Source organism: Somniosus microcephalus, chromosome 22 (assembly GCF_052327205.1).
Source record: "Somniosus microcephalus isolate GS21.2 chromosome 22, FLI_Smic_1.0, whole genome shotgun sequence".
NCBI lineage: Eukaryota > Metazoa > Chordata > Chondrichthyes > Squaliformes > Somniosidae > Somniosus > Somniosus microcephalus.
In genome coordinates, this window is record NC_141008.1 from 34,978,592 (window position 1) to 34,995,731 (window position 17,140).

General features: G+C 43.8%; 1 protein-coding gene across 4 annotated transcripts in view; it reads left to right on the top strand.

Annotated features, from left to right (window-relative positions):
- The window catches only part of LOC147102168 (syntaxin-1A), a 256,279-nt gene that overhangs the window by 142,926 nt on the left and 96,213 nt on the right, over positions 1 to 17,140 (top strand). For all 4 annotated transcript variants that reach the window (XM_085964451.1, XM_085964453.1, XM_085964452.1 and 1 more), the window contains exons 4-5: positions 4,994 to 5,068; positions 11,130 to 11,203. In XM_085964451.1, coding sequence (XP_085820577.1) covers positions 4,994 to 5,068; positions 11,130 to 11,203 — 149 coding nt within the window. The remainder of the gene's footprint in view (positions 1 to 4,993; positions 5,069 to 11,129; positions 11,204 to 17,140) is intronic.

Genomic DNA, 17,140 nt, shown 5'->3' on the forward strand with positions numbered 1-17,140 from the left:
GTATGAGGGTAGAAAGAAGACATTGAAAAGGGAACCCCTGACTGAAGCACTAAGGAGGTGAATGGCATTCTTCCCTGATAATGCCAGCTGCAACTTAGAGAGGTGAGGATGATGATTTTGTCACTTGGTATGATTTGATGCCAGTTGACAGACGGACAGCAGATTATGAGATGGCTGTGTGTGTTAGTGATAGCTATAGTTACTGATGAGTGGCTCGGACTTGCCTGTGTTCCAAATTGCACTCTCCTCTCAATGCTAATCCCAGAGTACTGCCAAGCTGCCCCAGTTACCCATGGGGAATCAGCTAATCTTTCAGCAGCTCTAATACAATTAAAACATTTCAGTAATAAAATGTTCTCTTGTATCTGGAAGTCTCCTATTTCTTGCTCATGCTCTCAGAACAGGGTTAGCTTTCACATGTACGCTGGTGATACTCATCTGTATCTCCTCATCACTTTCTGAAACACCTCCCTTATTCTGTGCTGTCAGACTACTAGTCTGACCTCAGGCCCTGGATGAATCACAACTTCCTTCAGCTGAGCACTGAGAAGACCGAAGCCATCGTTTCCGATTCCTCGCTCACTGATTTTATCCACCACCCTCTTGGGCTGAACCAGACCATTCACGGCCTTTGTTTTCTGTTCAACCCTGAGCTGTAAATCCCACATTTTATCTATCGCCAAGACCGCTTATTTTCACCTCTGAATCATTTCCCACTTCATCCTACCTCAGCCCCTCTGCCACTGAAACCCTCATAGATGCCATTGTCACCCCCAGTGCAGAGAACTCTAATGTACTCCTGGCTGGACTCCCATCTCCAACATGTCCAAAATTTTCCACCTGTATTCCATCCTACACTGTCCCTCTTGCCCATTACCACCATCGTCATGGACTTACACTGGTTCCCACCCCCAACACATCACATCACATATCCTCCTCTCTAAGTCCCTCCATGGCCTGCCCAACTCTATCACTGCAATGTCCTCCAGCCCTAAATCCCATTTCAAATACTCTGTGTCTCCAATTCCAGGCTCCTGTGCAACAACCTCCCTTCATCCCATGATTGGTGGCAAAGCTTTTAATCGCCTCAGTCCTACTCTTTGGATTTCCCCTCCCTGAAAATCTCCTCCTCTCCATCTCTGCAAAAAAATCAATCTTTTTGACACAAGCTTTGGGTCACACCCCTGACTCTCTTCTACCTGACAGCATCTGTTTTCCTTACATCCACCTGTGAAGCACTTCGGGATTTTTTTTTATGTTAAAGGCACTGTATAATTGCAAGTTGCTGTTGTCTTCCTGCCACACTTGGTCAGAGAACATTCAGCACCGGAGGGAGTTTTTCTTCAGGAAGCCGTTCTGTCAGACTTGGGCCATCGATTATCTCGATCATTCCTCATGGTACTTCCTCAAGGTTTCAAGGGGTATCCAATTGCTGAGGCTTTGGGGAATATTCACAGAAGGTACTTGAACTATACCAAACTTCAGAAGCAATTACTTAAAATATTCTTACAGGATGTTCTGTTGAGGGGCACTTTTTTCTCAAAATAGACACAGATGAGGAAGGCCATCCAGCCGGTTTAGCTTCTCCATCCAGGGAAAAAAACTAAAGTCTCTCCCCTCAAATCAGCACATTTGCTGTTTCTTAAATGATTGCTTTGACTACTCTGCCTAGTGATCCATTCCAAGTGTTGTGTGTTCTGAAGAACTTCCTCTTAATGTAAATTTGTCTTTCACTAAGTTTGAACTTTTATTTCCTTGTCCTAGTGTTATTTGAAATAATATTACAAGTGTACCTTTTTTGTACTGTTGACTATCTTGTATAATTATGAGATTCCCTCTCGGTCATGTCTTTCCAAGGCTGCATACCTTAAATTTCTCCAGGAGCAACCTTTCATGCAGGACTTGGATAAGTGTTTTCTGGAGGTCTAGGACACATGGCCATGTAGCTTCCCCTTGTACATTTGGGATGTTGTTTCCTCAAAAATAGTCGAGGAAATTGGTTAGGCGGGATCTTTCCCCTTCTGAAGCCATGTTGATTATTATCCAAGTAAACATCAAGTTTATTCCTGACAATCCAATTCCATTATTTACCAGGGATTGATGAGGTTGATGGGTCTGTCGTTGCTTGATCTGTTCTGTCAATTTCCACAGGATAGTGTAGGAGAGAGGCCAGGACTGAAACCAGCCACTAGGTGAATGAGGACGGGGAGAAAGAGAGAGGTTGTGGCTGGGTAAGGGGAGAGAAAAGAGAACGGCAAAATCAGCCAATAGGAGGAATGATGGAGGGAGGTTGTGGGTAGAACAGAGTCCAGGACTGAAACTATTTGCTGGGGATCTAGGAAAGAGCAGTTTCCTCTCACTGTGTGGCTTGAAGCAAATGTAGATTTCAAAGATACAGGACAACCTTCAACTTAGCTGTTATCCATCAATCTATCAATCCATCATCTGTCTCATCTATTTAACTATTTACCCCTCTATTCATCTTCCTTCCTCTCTCATATCGATCTATCCATCCATCTATCTGTTGATTTTGAATGTCTGTGCTGATCTAAATGAAATATGTACCAGATTGGAAAGTTTAGCACACCTAATGTCAGCAGCAAGCACTCCCAGACCAAGTACAGCATGGGTTAATTGAAAATTAAAAGGATTCAAATGCTTTACATAAAGAATAACAAATATTCAGCAGTGCGTTACAGGCTGGAATCTAGTCGAAGGGTACAGATAGTTTATATATGAAGTAACAGATGCCCAGGAGTGAGTTACAGGCTGAAGTCTAAAAGAGGTGTTTGGATGGTTTATTTACTGAATAATGGATAGGAACATATGAAAAGAAGGGTGAGAAATGACCATCTGGCCCATTATGCCCATCGACAATGTAACCTCTCTCACAGTGCACCCACCCTCATCCACACTATTTCCTAGCAGAGGCATAAATCAGAGGGAAAAGACCCTGTGGCCAATTCAGGGAATATGAAATACAAATAAAGTGCTGTAAATACCCAGCAGGTCAAGCAGTATCTGTGGAGAGAGAAACAGAGTTAAAGGTTCAGGTCAATGACCTTTCGTCAGAGATCCCTGTGTTTATGTGGACCAATTATTTCAATTGGATAGGTTAGGGAGGAATAGAGGTTACAAGTTTTGTAAGGGCAGAAATAGGTTGGCGGTTCCTTTTTTCCCCAAGAGAATAGTGGGCCTGTGGGACAGGATGCCGGCTCATGCTGTGAATGCTGATTCACTGTATTCCTTCAAAAAAGAACTGGATCTGGTTCTGGCTTGGGCAGGGAACACCTCATACAAGAAGTATGTACCCTGTAATATAAATCGGGGTCAATGTGATCTCCTGGACTATCTTTGATCACCAAAAGGGCTCGGAGAGGAATTTTTCAGTTTTTTTTCCCACTTCTATGCTTCGGTTTTTATCTTTTTTTCATCTCTCCCGGTAGATTATATGGCTTTGGGTGGATAGGGAGTGTATGTATTGTGATGCATAAGGCATCACAACTATATGGGACAGGCTAGATGGACCAGTGGGTCGAAACCTGGCCATCATTTTTGCATGTTTGTATGTGTGGTAAACCACTGTTATACCTGTCTGTAGAGGTATGTGTATTCCACTAGGTACAGGTCTGGACATGCCTCGGCTGACTCCTCCCACTATTCCAGGTATATAAGTGACTACCTCCCAGTCCCTTAGTATTCTGGACGGGTCGACCACTCGAGACAAGACCTTCATTCTTTAGTTAATAAAAGCCTGATTGTTACTCGCTCAACCTCAGTCTTTTGAGTAATTGATGGCGCATCAGTATGTCTAGGTCCTACGCTCTAAAATTCCCTCCCATAAACCTCTCCACCTCTTTTAAGACTTTCTTGAAAAATAATTTCTTTGACTAAGCTTTTGGTCACCCCTCCTAATATCCCCTTCCTCAGCATCTATTTTTGTCTGATTACACTTCTGTGAAGAGCCTTGGGAATTTTTTTTACGTTAAAGGCATGATATAAGTCCAAGTTGTTATAAAAACTTCAATTAATACCCCATCTAAGACTACATTTCTCCAAAGTAAAAAACCCTCACTTTTGGAGCCTATCCTGTAGGATTTGGTATTATCTGAGCACGGTGGCATAGTGGTTAGCACTGTTGCCTCACAGCGCCAGGGACCCGGGTTCGAATCCGGCCTCGGGTGACTGTCTGTGTGGAGTTTGCACATTCTCCCCGTGTTTGCGTGGGTTTCCTCCGGGTGCTCCGGTTTCCTCCCACAGTCCAAAGATGTGCGGGTTAGGATGATTGGCTATGATAAATTGACCCTTAGTGTTAGGGGGATTAAATACGTGGGGTTACGGAGATAGGGTGGGATATGTGTTGGTGTAGGGGTTACGGGGATCGGGTGGGATATGTGTCGGTGGAGGCTCGATGGGCTGAAATGGCCTCTATCTGCACTGTGGGGTTTCTGTGGTTCTGTGGTCATCCTCTGCACCTCTCTAGCACATTGATATCCATCACCATCTAAGGGGACCAAAACTGGAAACAGTACTCCAACTACAAATGCACCAGAGCCCAATACATCTTAAGATCCCTGTGAGTGAGTTACAGGCTGGAATCTAATTGAGAGGTCTTGAGATTAAATTGTGGTCTGATCTAGCAGCTTGTTTTTTTTATTTGTTGTGCTGGGTTCTAGTTCTGGTTTTGGTCAGTTATGTTCTGACTGGCTGATACTGTGGATAGCGACTTTTATTGTATAATCTCCATCACACGAAAATTTTCAGCTGTGGGTCTTCACTGCTATCTATTGGGAAAGGACAGACTGCCAGTTCCCAGGAAATTCTATCCAGGGTTTCTGATAGAATAGTAAAGAGATGAAGCAGCTCCTTTCCGTCCTAACAATTCATCATTCTTTTCGTTGAGTCTGTGCTCTGGAAGGGTTGTGTTAATGAGGGCTCACTGCTTTGCCCAGCACTGTCAATGCACTCATGGTTAATGTTCTCTGTCTTTCAGAAACAAAGGAGGAATTAGAAGAACTGATGACAGATATCAAGAAGACAGCAAACAAGGTCCGCTCCAAGTTAAAGAGTAAGTAAATGGTTCTAACAGGATCCAGCATCCGCACTGGTTAAATAATTCATGGTTCAGCACTTCAGATTCTGCCACATTAGCTCATGTGTGTGATAGAATCATATAGCAAAAAAGGAGGCTATTCGTCCCATCGTGCCTGTGCCGGTTCTCTGAAATATCTACCAGTTAGTCCCACTCCGTGCTCTTTCCCCATAGCCCAACAAGTACATATCCAATTTCATTTTGAAAGTTACTATTGAATCTGCTTCCACCACCCTTTCAGGCAATGTATTTCAGATCATCATAACTCGCTGAATATAAAATGTCTCCACATCTCCCCCCTGGCTTTTTTATCAATTATCTTAAATCTGTATCCTCTGATTACTGACCCTCTTGCCAGTGGAAATAGTTTCCCCCTATCTATGCAATCTAATCCCCTCATAATTTTGAACACCTCTGTTAAATTTCCCCTTAACCTTCTTTGCACTAAGGAGAACAATTTCAGCTCTCTAGTCTCTCCACATAACTGAATCCCTGGTACCATTCTGGTAAATCCCCTCTGACATCCTTCCTAAAGTGAAACCGAGAATTGGACACAACACTCTAGTGGAGGTCTAACCAGTGATTTATAAAAGCTTCCCATAACTTCCTTAATTTTGTACTCGCTGGGGGTCGATTTTCCTGAAGCTGTTGGGAAGAAGGCGGGACTACAACTTTCAGGTTTTAGACCCGCCTACTTCGACGTCCGGTCAATCCGCGCAATTTTCCCTTGATTGACCTTATTGAGCCCGCCCAGCGGGCTCAGCAGGCCAATTAAGGGCCACTCGGCAACAGGTGACGTCACAGACTGCAATTTCATCTGTCAAGAGTTTTTGACAGATGAAATATCAGTGTTTCACAGCTGTTTGAAGCTGTGAAACACTGACAGTCTGAATTCTAACATGAGTCCTTCTGCACAGACTCAGTTAGAACTCTCAGCAGCACTCAAAGCTGAAGGTTGTCACTTTTCACAGATCGCAGCCGTTCAGCTTTAAGTGCCGGGTGAGTGATGGACTTCCGACGGCTACAGGAAGAAAGGCTGTTAAGGTAAGTACAGGTAAGTAAAAGTTCTTTAGACACACCAAACACACTTACCTTTGCAGTCATGCACCCATCACTCACCTGAACACCGACATCGACTCCTCCAACTCATGCAACCCGACGGCCCGCCTGCTGTAACCTGGCGTGGTTTGGCGCCATCGGGAATCCCACACGAAACCCCTCAAAATAGGGATTAGTCTAAAAACTGCCTGTTAACTACCTGTTAACAGGCAGTTAATTGGCACTAATCCCTTCCCGCCTGGTTTCGGCGGGTCCCAGTGCGGAGCGGGTACCCACCGCCTCTGAAAGTTGCGTGGAGCGGGGTTTTGGGCGGGATGGTGTCGGGACCCCCGAATTCGGGATTTCCCCCCCCCCCCCCCCCACACGCCTGAAACCCTGCCTGACGGCTCCACGAAAATCGACCCCTCTGTCTATTTAAAAAGCCAAGGATCCCGTATGCTTTAACAGCTTTATCAACTTGCCCTGACACCTTCAAAGATTTGCATATGTGAACTCCCCAGGCCCTCCTGTTCCTGCTCCCCCTTTAAAATTTTACTGTTTAAATTATACTGTCTCCTTATTTTTCCTTCCAAAATGCATCACTTCACACTTCTCTGCATTAAATTTCATCTGCTCATTTCACCAGCCTGTCTATGCCCTCCTGAAGTCTGGTACTATCATTCTCTGTTGTTTGCTACATTTCCAAGCTTTGTGTCATCGGCACACTTGAAATTATGCCCCCTATACCCAAATCCAGGTCATTAATATGTGTCAAAAAGAGCAATGTTCCTAATACCGACCCCTGGGGGACACCACTGCACATTTCCCTCCAGTCTGAAAAACAACTGTTCACTACTACTCTCTGCTTTCTGTCTCTCAGGCAATTTTTGTATCCATGTTGCCACTGTCCCTTTAATTCCATGGACTTCAATTTTGCTAAAGGTCATCTATGTGCTACTTTATCAAACGTTTTCTGAAAGTCCACATAGCGTCAGCTACACTACCTTCATCAACCCTTTCTGCTATTTCATCGAAGAACTCAATCAATTTAGTAAAGACACTATTTGCTTTTAAAAAATCTGTGTTGGCTGTCATTTATTAACCTATGTGACAATTTATTCTGTCTCGGATTATAGTCTCTCGAAGTTTCCCCACCACCGATGTTAGGCTATCTGGCCGGGAGTTACTGGGTTTATCTCTCTCCCCTTTTTTGAACAGGGGTGTAACATTTGCACCCCTCCAGTCCTCTGGTACCACTCCCATATCCAAGGAGAATTGAAATATTGTGGCCAGAGCCTCCGCAATTTCCACCCTTACTTCCCTCAGCAACCGAGGACTCATCCCATCCGGACCAGATGACTTTTCTACTTTGAGCGTTGCCAACGATTTTAGTACCTCCTCTTTATCTATTTTCATCCTATCCAATTCCCCTACTACCTCTTCCTTTACTGCAACGTTGGCACCATCCTCTTCACTAGTGAAGACAGATGCAAAGTACTCAAGTAGTACTTCAGCCATGCCCTCTGCCTCCACAAGAAGATTTCCTTTATGGCCCTTAATCGGACCCACCTTTCCTTTGACTATCCTTTTATTCTTTATATGTTTATAAAATACTTTAGTGGTTCCTTTTATGTTACCCACTAATCGTTTCTCATACCTTCTCTTTGACCTTCATTTCCTTTTTCAGTTCTCCTCTGCACTCTGTATTCAGCTTGATTCGCGACAGTATTGTGAACCTGACATTTATCATAAGCCGCCTTTTTCGGTTTCATTTTAATCTCTCTTTCTTTAGTCATCCAGGGAGCTCCAGCTTTGGATACCCTTCCTTTCCCCCTCATAGGAATGTATCTAGTCTGTACTGGAACTATCTCCTCTTTGAAAGCCTCCCATTGCTCATTCACTGTTTTGCCTGCCAATCTTTGTTTCCAATCCACCTGGGCCAGATCCCTTTTGAACTCACTGAAATTAGCCCTCTTTCAGTTGAGTGGTTTCACCTTTGTTTGTTCCTTGTCCTTTTCAATAACTACTGTAAACATAATGATACTGTGATCACTGTTTCCCAAATGCTCTCCCACCAAATCTTGCTCCACTTGCCCCACTTTATTCCTCAGAACTAGATCCAGCACTGCTTCCTTCCTCGTTGGGCTGCAAACAGACTAATCAAGAAAGTTTTCTTGTACACATTTGAAGAATTCCTCCCCCTCCTTGCATATCCTATACATTTTTCCCCATTCTAAATTAGGATAATTGATGTCCTCCATTATTACTACTCCATTGTCTACATCTTTCTGAAATTTGCCTACAAATTTGGTCCTCTATCTCCTTTCCATTATTTGGTGGTCTATAGTATACACCTCGCAGCATAACAGCTCCTCTTCTCCTTATCTCTAACCAAATAGTTTCTGTCCTTGAACCCTCAAGCACATCATCCTTTTCCAGGGCTGTAACAGATGAATACTGTCACCCACCCCCTCCTTTTTTTCCTTCCCTATTCCTCCTGAATATATTGTAGCCAGGAATGTTAAGTTCTTATTATTGCCACTATATCATAATCCCATGTGGCAACTTGTGCCTGCAGCTCACCGACCTTATTTGTCATGCTCCGTGCATTTACACAAATGCACTTCAAACCCGCCTTAGTCTGCTTTGAATTTCTCCCCTATCCAATCCCTCCTATTTCTGAACTACCCTTTATGCTAATGCTGCTCGTCTCTCCCAGTCCTCTGTGTACCTTGTTTCTCCTCTCTGATGCTGCATCCTGGTTCCCCTCCCCCTGCCAACTTAGTTTAAACCTTCCCCTTTCTGTTTTTCACATTTATTCTGTGTTTTCGAGGGATTACTTTTTTTTTTGTTAAACTTTATTTTCTTGAGTCCCTGCCACACTCCAAAAAGTCTCATTCACGAATTAAACTATCTTACAATTTTAAGTTAAATAAAAGTCTGTTAATTTAAAAGACTTGTCAAAATTTGATTAAGTTTAATTAGTTTTTCATTGCATAGTTTAAATGTCTACATAAAATGCATATCTTTCATATTTCAATTACATGGTATTATTAAATGGTTAATAATTACCATATTCAAGTACTGATGCGCTATCAATTACTCATAAAAGACTGAGAGTTAAGAGAGTAACTAAAGGCTTTTATTAACAAAAGAATGAAGGTCTGCCTCGAGTGGTCGACCGGTCCAGAATTACAAAGGGCTGGGGAGCAGTCACCTTTATACTAGGACTTGTGGGAGGAGTCAGCCGAGGCATGTCCAGGCATGTACACAGTGGAATACAAACAGTGGTTTACCACAAGTACCAAATTAAATAGTACTTAAACTTCAATTTCATTATTTTATTCAAAATGAGAATTCATTTTGTGACACAGCTCCTTTTAAGATCTAAAATCCAGGAGTTTCAATCTGCTACTTGAAGGGACTGTTGCTGAGTTCAGCACTGCATCGTTATTGGTGAGCTGCATCCTGTCAACCCGGCCGTTCTTTTATATAGTGCCTTTGGTGTCATAAAGCATCCCAAGACATCCCGTTATATAGTGCCTCTGGTGTAATAAAACATCCCGAGACATCCCTATAATAGCCTATACACTATTACCTAGTGTAAGTAAAAAGCTCCCCTAAGTTCTTCGCAGAGGTAAGACAGACACCAAGCAGGAATGAGAGTTTGGCCGTGACTGAAGGCAAGTTCAGAGAAGTAAGTTATTGAAGAGGTAGGGATTTAGGGAAAGAGCTCCAGAATGTGGGCTGAAATGGTTCTGCCAGTAACTGAGGAGCAGAGAGAGAGAGTGGGATGAAAAGGGGTCCAGAATCGGGAGTGTGGAGGGTGTACACCAGCACAAAGAACTGAAAAACGTTAAAGTTAAGAGAGGCGAGACATAAAGCAGCTTGTAGATCAGGAGAAGGGTTTTAAATTGACTGCAGTGGGAAAGGCAAGGATCAAATGGAGGTTGAAAAGGACAAGGCTTATTAAAGGAAGGTTCAGATCATGGATTATTTACATCTTAACATTCATTGAATCTTGTCTGGTGTTTTTCCTGAAACCTTAAGTTGGTCTCAGTTTTGTGATAGGCAAGGCTCTTGCATCAGTGAGTGTTATCTGAAGTTATACAGGCTGCGGTTAACTCTTAAGGCATCTATCACCTTGAAAGTTCTGTCCTAACCTAATCATGATCTCCAGCATGATTTTCAGCATGGCTGCTCCACTGCTGATCTTGCTGCCTGTGTTACTCACCTCTGGCACTCTGCCTTGAACACTGTGGTGATATATTACCTTGGACATCTTCAGAGCCTTTGGCAGAGTCTGGCATTTTGCACTTCTAAATCAGACGGCCTCTCACTGAACCTATGTTCAAATTGCATTGATGGCTCAATCTTTGCCTCTTTCCATTAACTCAGGGCTCCCCCCTGTGCTGCTCCTTCATATTGACCCTATCAACTCTTGCTGATGATTCCATTCTATGTCCATCAACTTCCGGCAGATCATACACCCTCAGTACACACAACCTCCAGTCTTCTTACCATGCAATAGCTGAATCATTACATCTTGGTCTCTTGCATGCCCTTTGGATCAATAAAAGTATTCTGTTTTTGAACTGCTCGAAGATGCAGGTACTTCATATCTCCTTATTCCAACAGCTCCCACCCCTTACCCAATGCAACTGCGAGTAGCATTGACAGTGAGGTGCCATTGAGGTGTCAATTTCCATGCACTGCTTTTCAGAGAGATCACATTATAATATTAAGAGCCATTGCAATTACACATGCAAGAAATGCACGGAGTGTGTGTGTGTGTGTGTGTGTTGATATATTGTGAACTGTATAGTGTGTACTGTAGATTAATGGATAATGTACTTTGTATAATGTTCATAGTATATTGTGTACTGTATATTATACATTAATATTATGTACTGATTATAGGACCTGTACTGGGCCCTTGACTGGTCTTTGGAGAAGGTCTTTGCTAGACATCTCTAGTCTTTCCATTTTATTTCCCCAGGTATTGAACAGAGCATAGAACAGGAGGAGGGTCAGAACAGATCCTCGGCTGACTTAAGAATACGCAAGACACAGGTCAGTGACTTTAACCTTCTGGTCTTTCCAATAAATTATATTACACAAAGTCGACACAAGTGTATGAGCCAGCCTAAACATTCGACAACAGCGCATAGTTTCCAAAAACGATATCACCATGCTCTGATCCCATTTTCTTTTAGACATAAAACAGATTCCAAGTGTACCGGCACCCCACCATCCATTACAATTTTTAATAGGTATTTGAGGACGGGGTTGCTGGCTGCAGTTTGCAGGGGTCAACATCAAGCAGTAGGAGGGAAAGCAAAGGGCCTTTCCCACCTTTGCTACTGAAGCCAGTTACTCCAGGGGATTACTTAGCAGTGTTGTGGCATACATGCCAACCTACAAATCACAGGGAAGCTGATCAACATCTTTTAATTGGAAAAAAAAGCTGACACAGCCCCAAGAAAGCAGACAACTAAAAAAAAAAACAATTAAAATGTTCAACGGTAAAATAATGGCTCTTGAGCAAGAGCACTGCTTCAGGGCAATTGAATAAGTGTTTTAGGATCATGCCAATGGCCTCACACATAACAGCCAAAAAGTAGTAGTTACAGTGGGAGTGTGGCAGGACATGAACTTGCCATGGCCTAAGCTGCATATATACCCAATATTCCATCATTTGTATTATAGAGAAAAAACACATAGAGTGTACAATTCGTGTAGTGGCAGATTTAGAAATGTTCCTTATTTGGTAGGCACAAGCTCCACCAGGAAATATGATTTTTGACATTTTTTGATGTATTTTGAGAATATTGTTATTGTATTCACACTGGAAGTCTGCTCCCATGTCTGTATTCACACTGACACCCTTCAATAACCATCACCATTCACATTGGCGCTGCTGTTTTCCTCCTCCCACCAATCACGCTTCCACCCACATCATGGATAGTGACACGCTACTTCCTCCCCTCTCCACCATCCACACTGGCACTCCCCTCGTCCCTTCTCCACCATCCACACTGGCGCACTCCTCTTCTCCCCCCCCCCGCCCTTCCCCCGTCCACATTGGCACTTTCCTCTTCCCATCTCTGCCATCCACACTGGCACTGATGAGCTGGAGTCTGAGCTTCAGACACTGCGACACATCAGGGAGGGGGAGAAGTACCTGGACTCTGTGTATCAGGAGGTGGTCACACCTATGAAGTTAAGTAATTCAGATGTAGCCCATGGTCAGGGACAGCACGGTGTGACTATGAGTGAGGCAGGTACGGGGATCCAGGAGGTAGAGCTGGAGGAGCCGCAGCCCTTGCTCTTGACCAACAGGTTCGAGGTTCTTACTCCCTGTGTGGACAGGAGCAGGGACTGCAGGGAGGATGAGCATCCTGGCCACAGCACCGTGGAACGGGGGGCCATTCAAGAGGGGGGAGTAAATAGAAATGTTGTAGTGGTAGGGGATAGTATTATTAGGGGGATAGATAGAGTTCTCTGCAGCCGAGAGCGAGAGTCCCGAAGGCTGTGTTGCCTACCCGGTGCCAGGGTTAAGGACATCTCTGGGCTGGAAAGAAACTTGCAGTGGGAGGGGGTGGATCCAGTTGTCGTGGTCCATGTTGGTACAAACGACGTAGATAGGACTAGGAAGCCGGTTCTGTTAAAGGAGTATGAGCAGCTAGGGGTCAAATTAAAAAACAGAACCTCAAGGGTAATAATCTCTGGATTATTACCTGAGCCACGAGCGAATTTGGCTAGGACAAATAAAATTAGAGAGTTAAATGCGTGGCTCAAAGACTGGTGTGGGAGAAATGGGTTTTGCTTCCTGGGACACTGGCACCAGTACTGGGGCAGGAGGGAGCTGTTCCGTTGGGACGGGCTTCACTTGGCCAGTGCTGGGACTAGAGTCCTGGCGGATCATATAACTAAGGCTGTAGAGAGGGCTTTGAACTAACTAGTGGGGGGGAGGTTCCTAGAGAGCAAATAATAAAAATGACAACAGATAAGATAAGATAAGACAGGATCTGGCAAAAGTGGACTGGGAGCAGCTACTTATAGGAAAATCCACATCAAAACAGTGGGAGGCTTTCAGAAGGGAAATAGAGAGAGTACAACACCAACATGTTCCTGTAAAGGTCAAGGGTGGGACCAACAAGCAAAGGGAACCTTGGATGACAAAGGATATACAAAAATGCATTAGGAAAAAAAGGGGGGCTTTTGGCAGTTACAAAAGACAAAAGACGGTGGAAGCCCTAGAGGAGTATAGGAGGTGCAGGGGCATACTTAAAAAGGAAATTAGGAGGGCGAGGAGGGGCCATGAAATAACACTGGCGAGCAAAATAAAGGAAAATCCTAAGATGTTTTATAAGTATATTAAGGGCAAGAGGATAACCAGGGAAAGGGTAGGGCCCATTAGGGACCAAAGTGGCAAGCTGTGTGTAGAGCCAGATGAAGTAGGTGGGGTTTTAAATGAATTTTTTGCCTCAGTGTTCACTATGGAGAAAGACGATGTAGATATAGAAGTCGGGCAAGGGGACTGTGACATACTTGAACATATTAGCATCGAGAGGGAGGAGGTACTAGCGGTTTTAGCAGGCCAAAAAGTGGATAAATCCCCAGGCCCGGACGAGATGTATCCCAGGCTGTTGTGTGAGGCAAAGGAGGAGATTGCAGGGGCTCTGACACAAATTTTCAGAACCTCTCTGGCCACAGGGGATGTACCAGAGGACTGGAGAACAGCTAATGTAGTACCATTATTCAAGAAGGGTAGCAGGGATAAACCAGGGAATTACAGGCCAGTGAGCCTAACATCTGTGGTAGGGAAATTATTGGAAAAAATTCTGAGGGACAAAATTAGTCTCCACTTGGAGAGGCAAGGATTAATCGGGGATAGTCAGCATGGCTTTGTCAAGGGTAAATCATGTCTGACCAATCTGATTGAATTTTTCGAGGGGGTGACTAGGTGTGTGGATGAGGGAAATGCTGTGGATGTGGTTTACATGGACTTCAGTAAAGCTTTTGACAAGGTCCCGCATAGGAGACTGGTCAAGAAGGTAAGAGCCCATGGGATCCAGGGGGCCTTGGCGCGTTGGATCCTAAACTGGCTGAGTGGCAGGAGGCAGAGGGTGATGGTCGAAGGTTGCTTTTGTGACTGGAAGCCTGTGTCCAGTGGGGTACCTCAGGGATCGGTGCTGGGTCCCTTATTGTTTGTGATCTACATTAATGATTTGGATGAGAATGTAAAGGGTATGATCAATAAGTTCGCGGATGACACGAAAATTGGTGGGGTGGTAAATTGCGAGGAGGAAAGCCTCAGGCTACAGGACAATATTAACGGGTTGGTCAGATGGGCGGAAAAGTGGCAAATGGAATTTAACCCGGAAAAGTGCGAGGTGATGCATTTTGGACGGACAAATAAGGCAAGGGAATACACAATGAGTGGTAGGACCCTAGGAAGTACAGAGGGTCAGAGGGACCTTGGTGTACATGTACATAATTCCCTGAAGGCAGCGGAACAGGTAGATAAGGTGGTTAAAAAGGCTTATGGGATACTTGCCTTCATTAGCAGAGGCATAGAATATAAGAGCAGGGAGGTTATGATGGAGCTGTACAAAACGCTGGTGAGGCCACAGCTGGAGTACTGTGTGCAGTTCTGGTCGCCTCACTATAGGAAGGATGTGATTGCTTTGGAGAGGGTGCAGAGAAGATTCACCAGGATGTTACCTGGGATGGAGCGCCTCAGCTATGAAGAGAGACTGGACAGGCTGGGGTTGTTTTCCTTGGAGCAAAGAAGGCTGAGGGGGGACCTGATTGAGGTGTACAAAATGATGAGGGGCATAGATAGGGTAGATAAAGAGGAACTTTTCCCCTTAGTAGGGGGGTCAATAACAAGGGGGCACAGATTCAGGGTAAGGGGCAGGAGATTTAGGGGGGATTTGAGGAGGAACTTTTTCACCCAGAGGGTGGTTGGAAGCTGGAACTCACTGCCTGAAAGGGTGGTAGAGGCAGGAACCCTCACAACATTCAAGAAGCATTTGGATGAGCACTTGAAATGCCATTGCATACAAGGCTATGGACCAAATGCTGGAAAATGGGATTAGACTGGACAGGGAGGGATGGGCGGCGCAGACACGATGGGCCGAAGGGCCTCTTTCTGTGCTGAAAAACTCTATGACTCTATGAGAAGGTCATAGACTTAGGTAGCAGTGGGGAAATTAAAAACCAGAGCATGTCAGGAAGGGGCAGAAGGTATGGAGTAAAAGGTAAAGTAATAAAAAGGGCAAAAGCAGGAACTAAGTGTCACAAAACATATTTGGAAGTTCTCTATCTGAATGCACGTAGCATTCGTAACAAAATAGACGAGTTAATGGCACAAATAACTACATATGGGTATGATCTTGTGGCCATTACAGAAACATGGCTGCAGGGTGACAATGCCTGGGAATTAAACATACCAGGTTATTTAACGATCAGGAAGGACAGGCAGGAAGGAAGGGGAGGTGGGGTGGCTATGTTAATAAAGGAAGGAATCACTGTAATACAGAGAAATGATATTGGGTCGAAAGATCAGGATAATGAAACAGTTTGGGTGGAGGTAAGGAATAATAAGGGGAAAAAAACACTAGTGGGCATAGTCTATAGGCCTCCGAACAGTTGCAACTCTGTTGGACGGAGTATCAATCAGGAAATAGTTGAGGCTTGTAACAAGGGAGCATCTATAATTATGGGGGATTTTAACTATCATATTAATTGGACAAATCAAATTCGGCAGGGCTGCCTTGAGGATGAGTTCATTGAGTGTATTAGGGATGGGTTTCTTGAGCAGTATGTAACTGAACCAACCAGGGGGCAAGCAACCTTAGATCTGATCCTGTGTAACGAGACAGGATTAATTAAAAATGTCCCAGTAAAGGATCCCCTTGGAATGAGTGACCATAACATGGTTGAATTCCATATTCAATTAGAGGGTGAGAAGGTTGGATCTCAAACAAGTGTGCTAAGCTTGAATAAAGGAGACTATGAAGGCATGAGAGCGGAATTGAGTAGAGTGGATTGGGAAAATAGATTAAAGGGTAAGACGATACATGATCAGTGGTGTACATTTAAGGAGTTAATTTACAACTTCCAAAAAAAATACATTCCACTGAGAAGAAAAGGGTGTAAAAGAAAAGACAGCCATCCGTGGCTAAGTAAAGAAATTAAGGATAGTATTCGACTAAAAACAAGGGCATATAAGGTAGCCAAATCTAGTGGGAGGATAGAGGATTGGGAAAACTTTAAAAGACAGCAAAAAATAACAAAAAGATTGATTAAGAAAGGGAAGATAGATTATGAAAGTAAATTAGCAAAAAATATAAAAACAGATAGTAAGAGTTTTTATAGTTATATAAAAAGAAAAAGGGTGGCTAAAGTAAATGTTGGTCCCTTAGAGAATGAGACCGGGAAATTAATGGTGGGAAATATGGAGATGGCAAAAACACTGAATGAATATTTTACATCAGTCTTTACAGTAGAAGACACTAAGAATATCCCAACACTGGACAAACAGGGGGCTAAAGGGGGGAGGAGCTAAACACGATCAAAATCACGAAGGAAGTGGTACTCGGTAAAATAATGGGACTCAAGGCGGATAAATCACCTGGACCTGATGGCTTACATCCTAGGGTCTTGAGGGAAGTGGCGGTAGGGATTGTGGATGCATTGGTAATAATTTTCCAAAACTCCCTGGACTCAGCAAAGGTCCCGGCAGACTGGAAAACTGCTAATGTAATGCCCTTATTTAAAAAGGGCAGTAGACAGAAGGCTGGAAACTATAGACCGGTTAGCCTAACATCTGTGGTAGGTAAAATATTGGAGTCCATTATTAAGGAGACAGTAACAGGACATTTGGATTTGGATAATCATAATTTAATAGGACAAAGTCAGCATGGTTTTATGAAGGGGAAGTCATGTTTGACAAATTTGCTGGAGTTCTTTGAGGAAGTAACATATAGGGTGGATAAA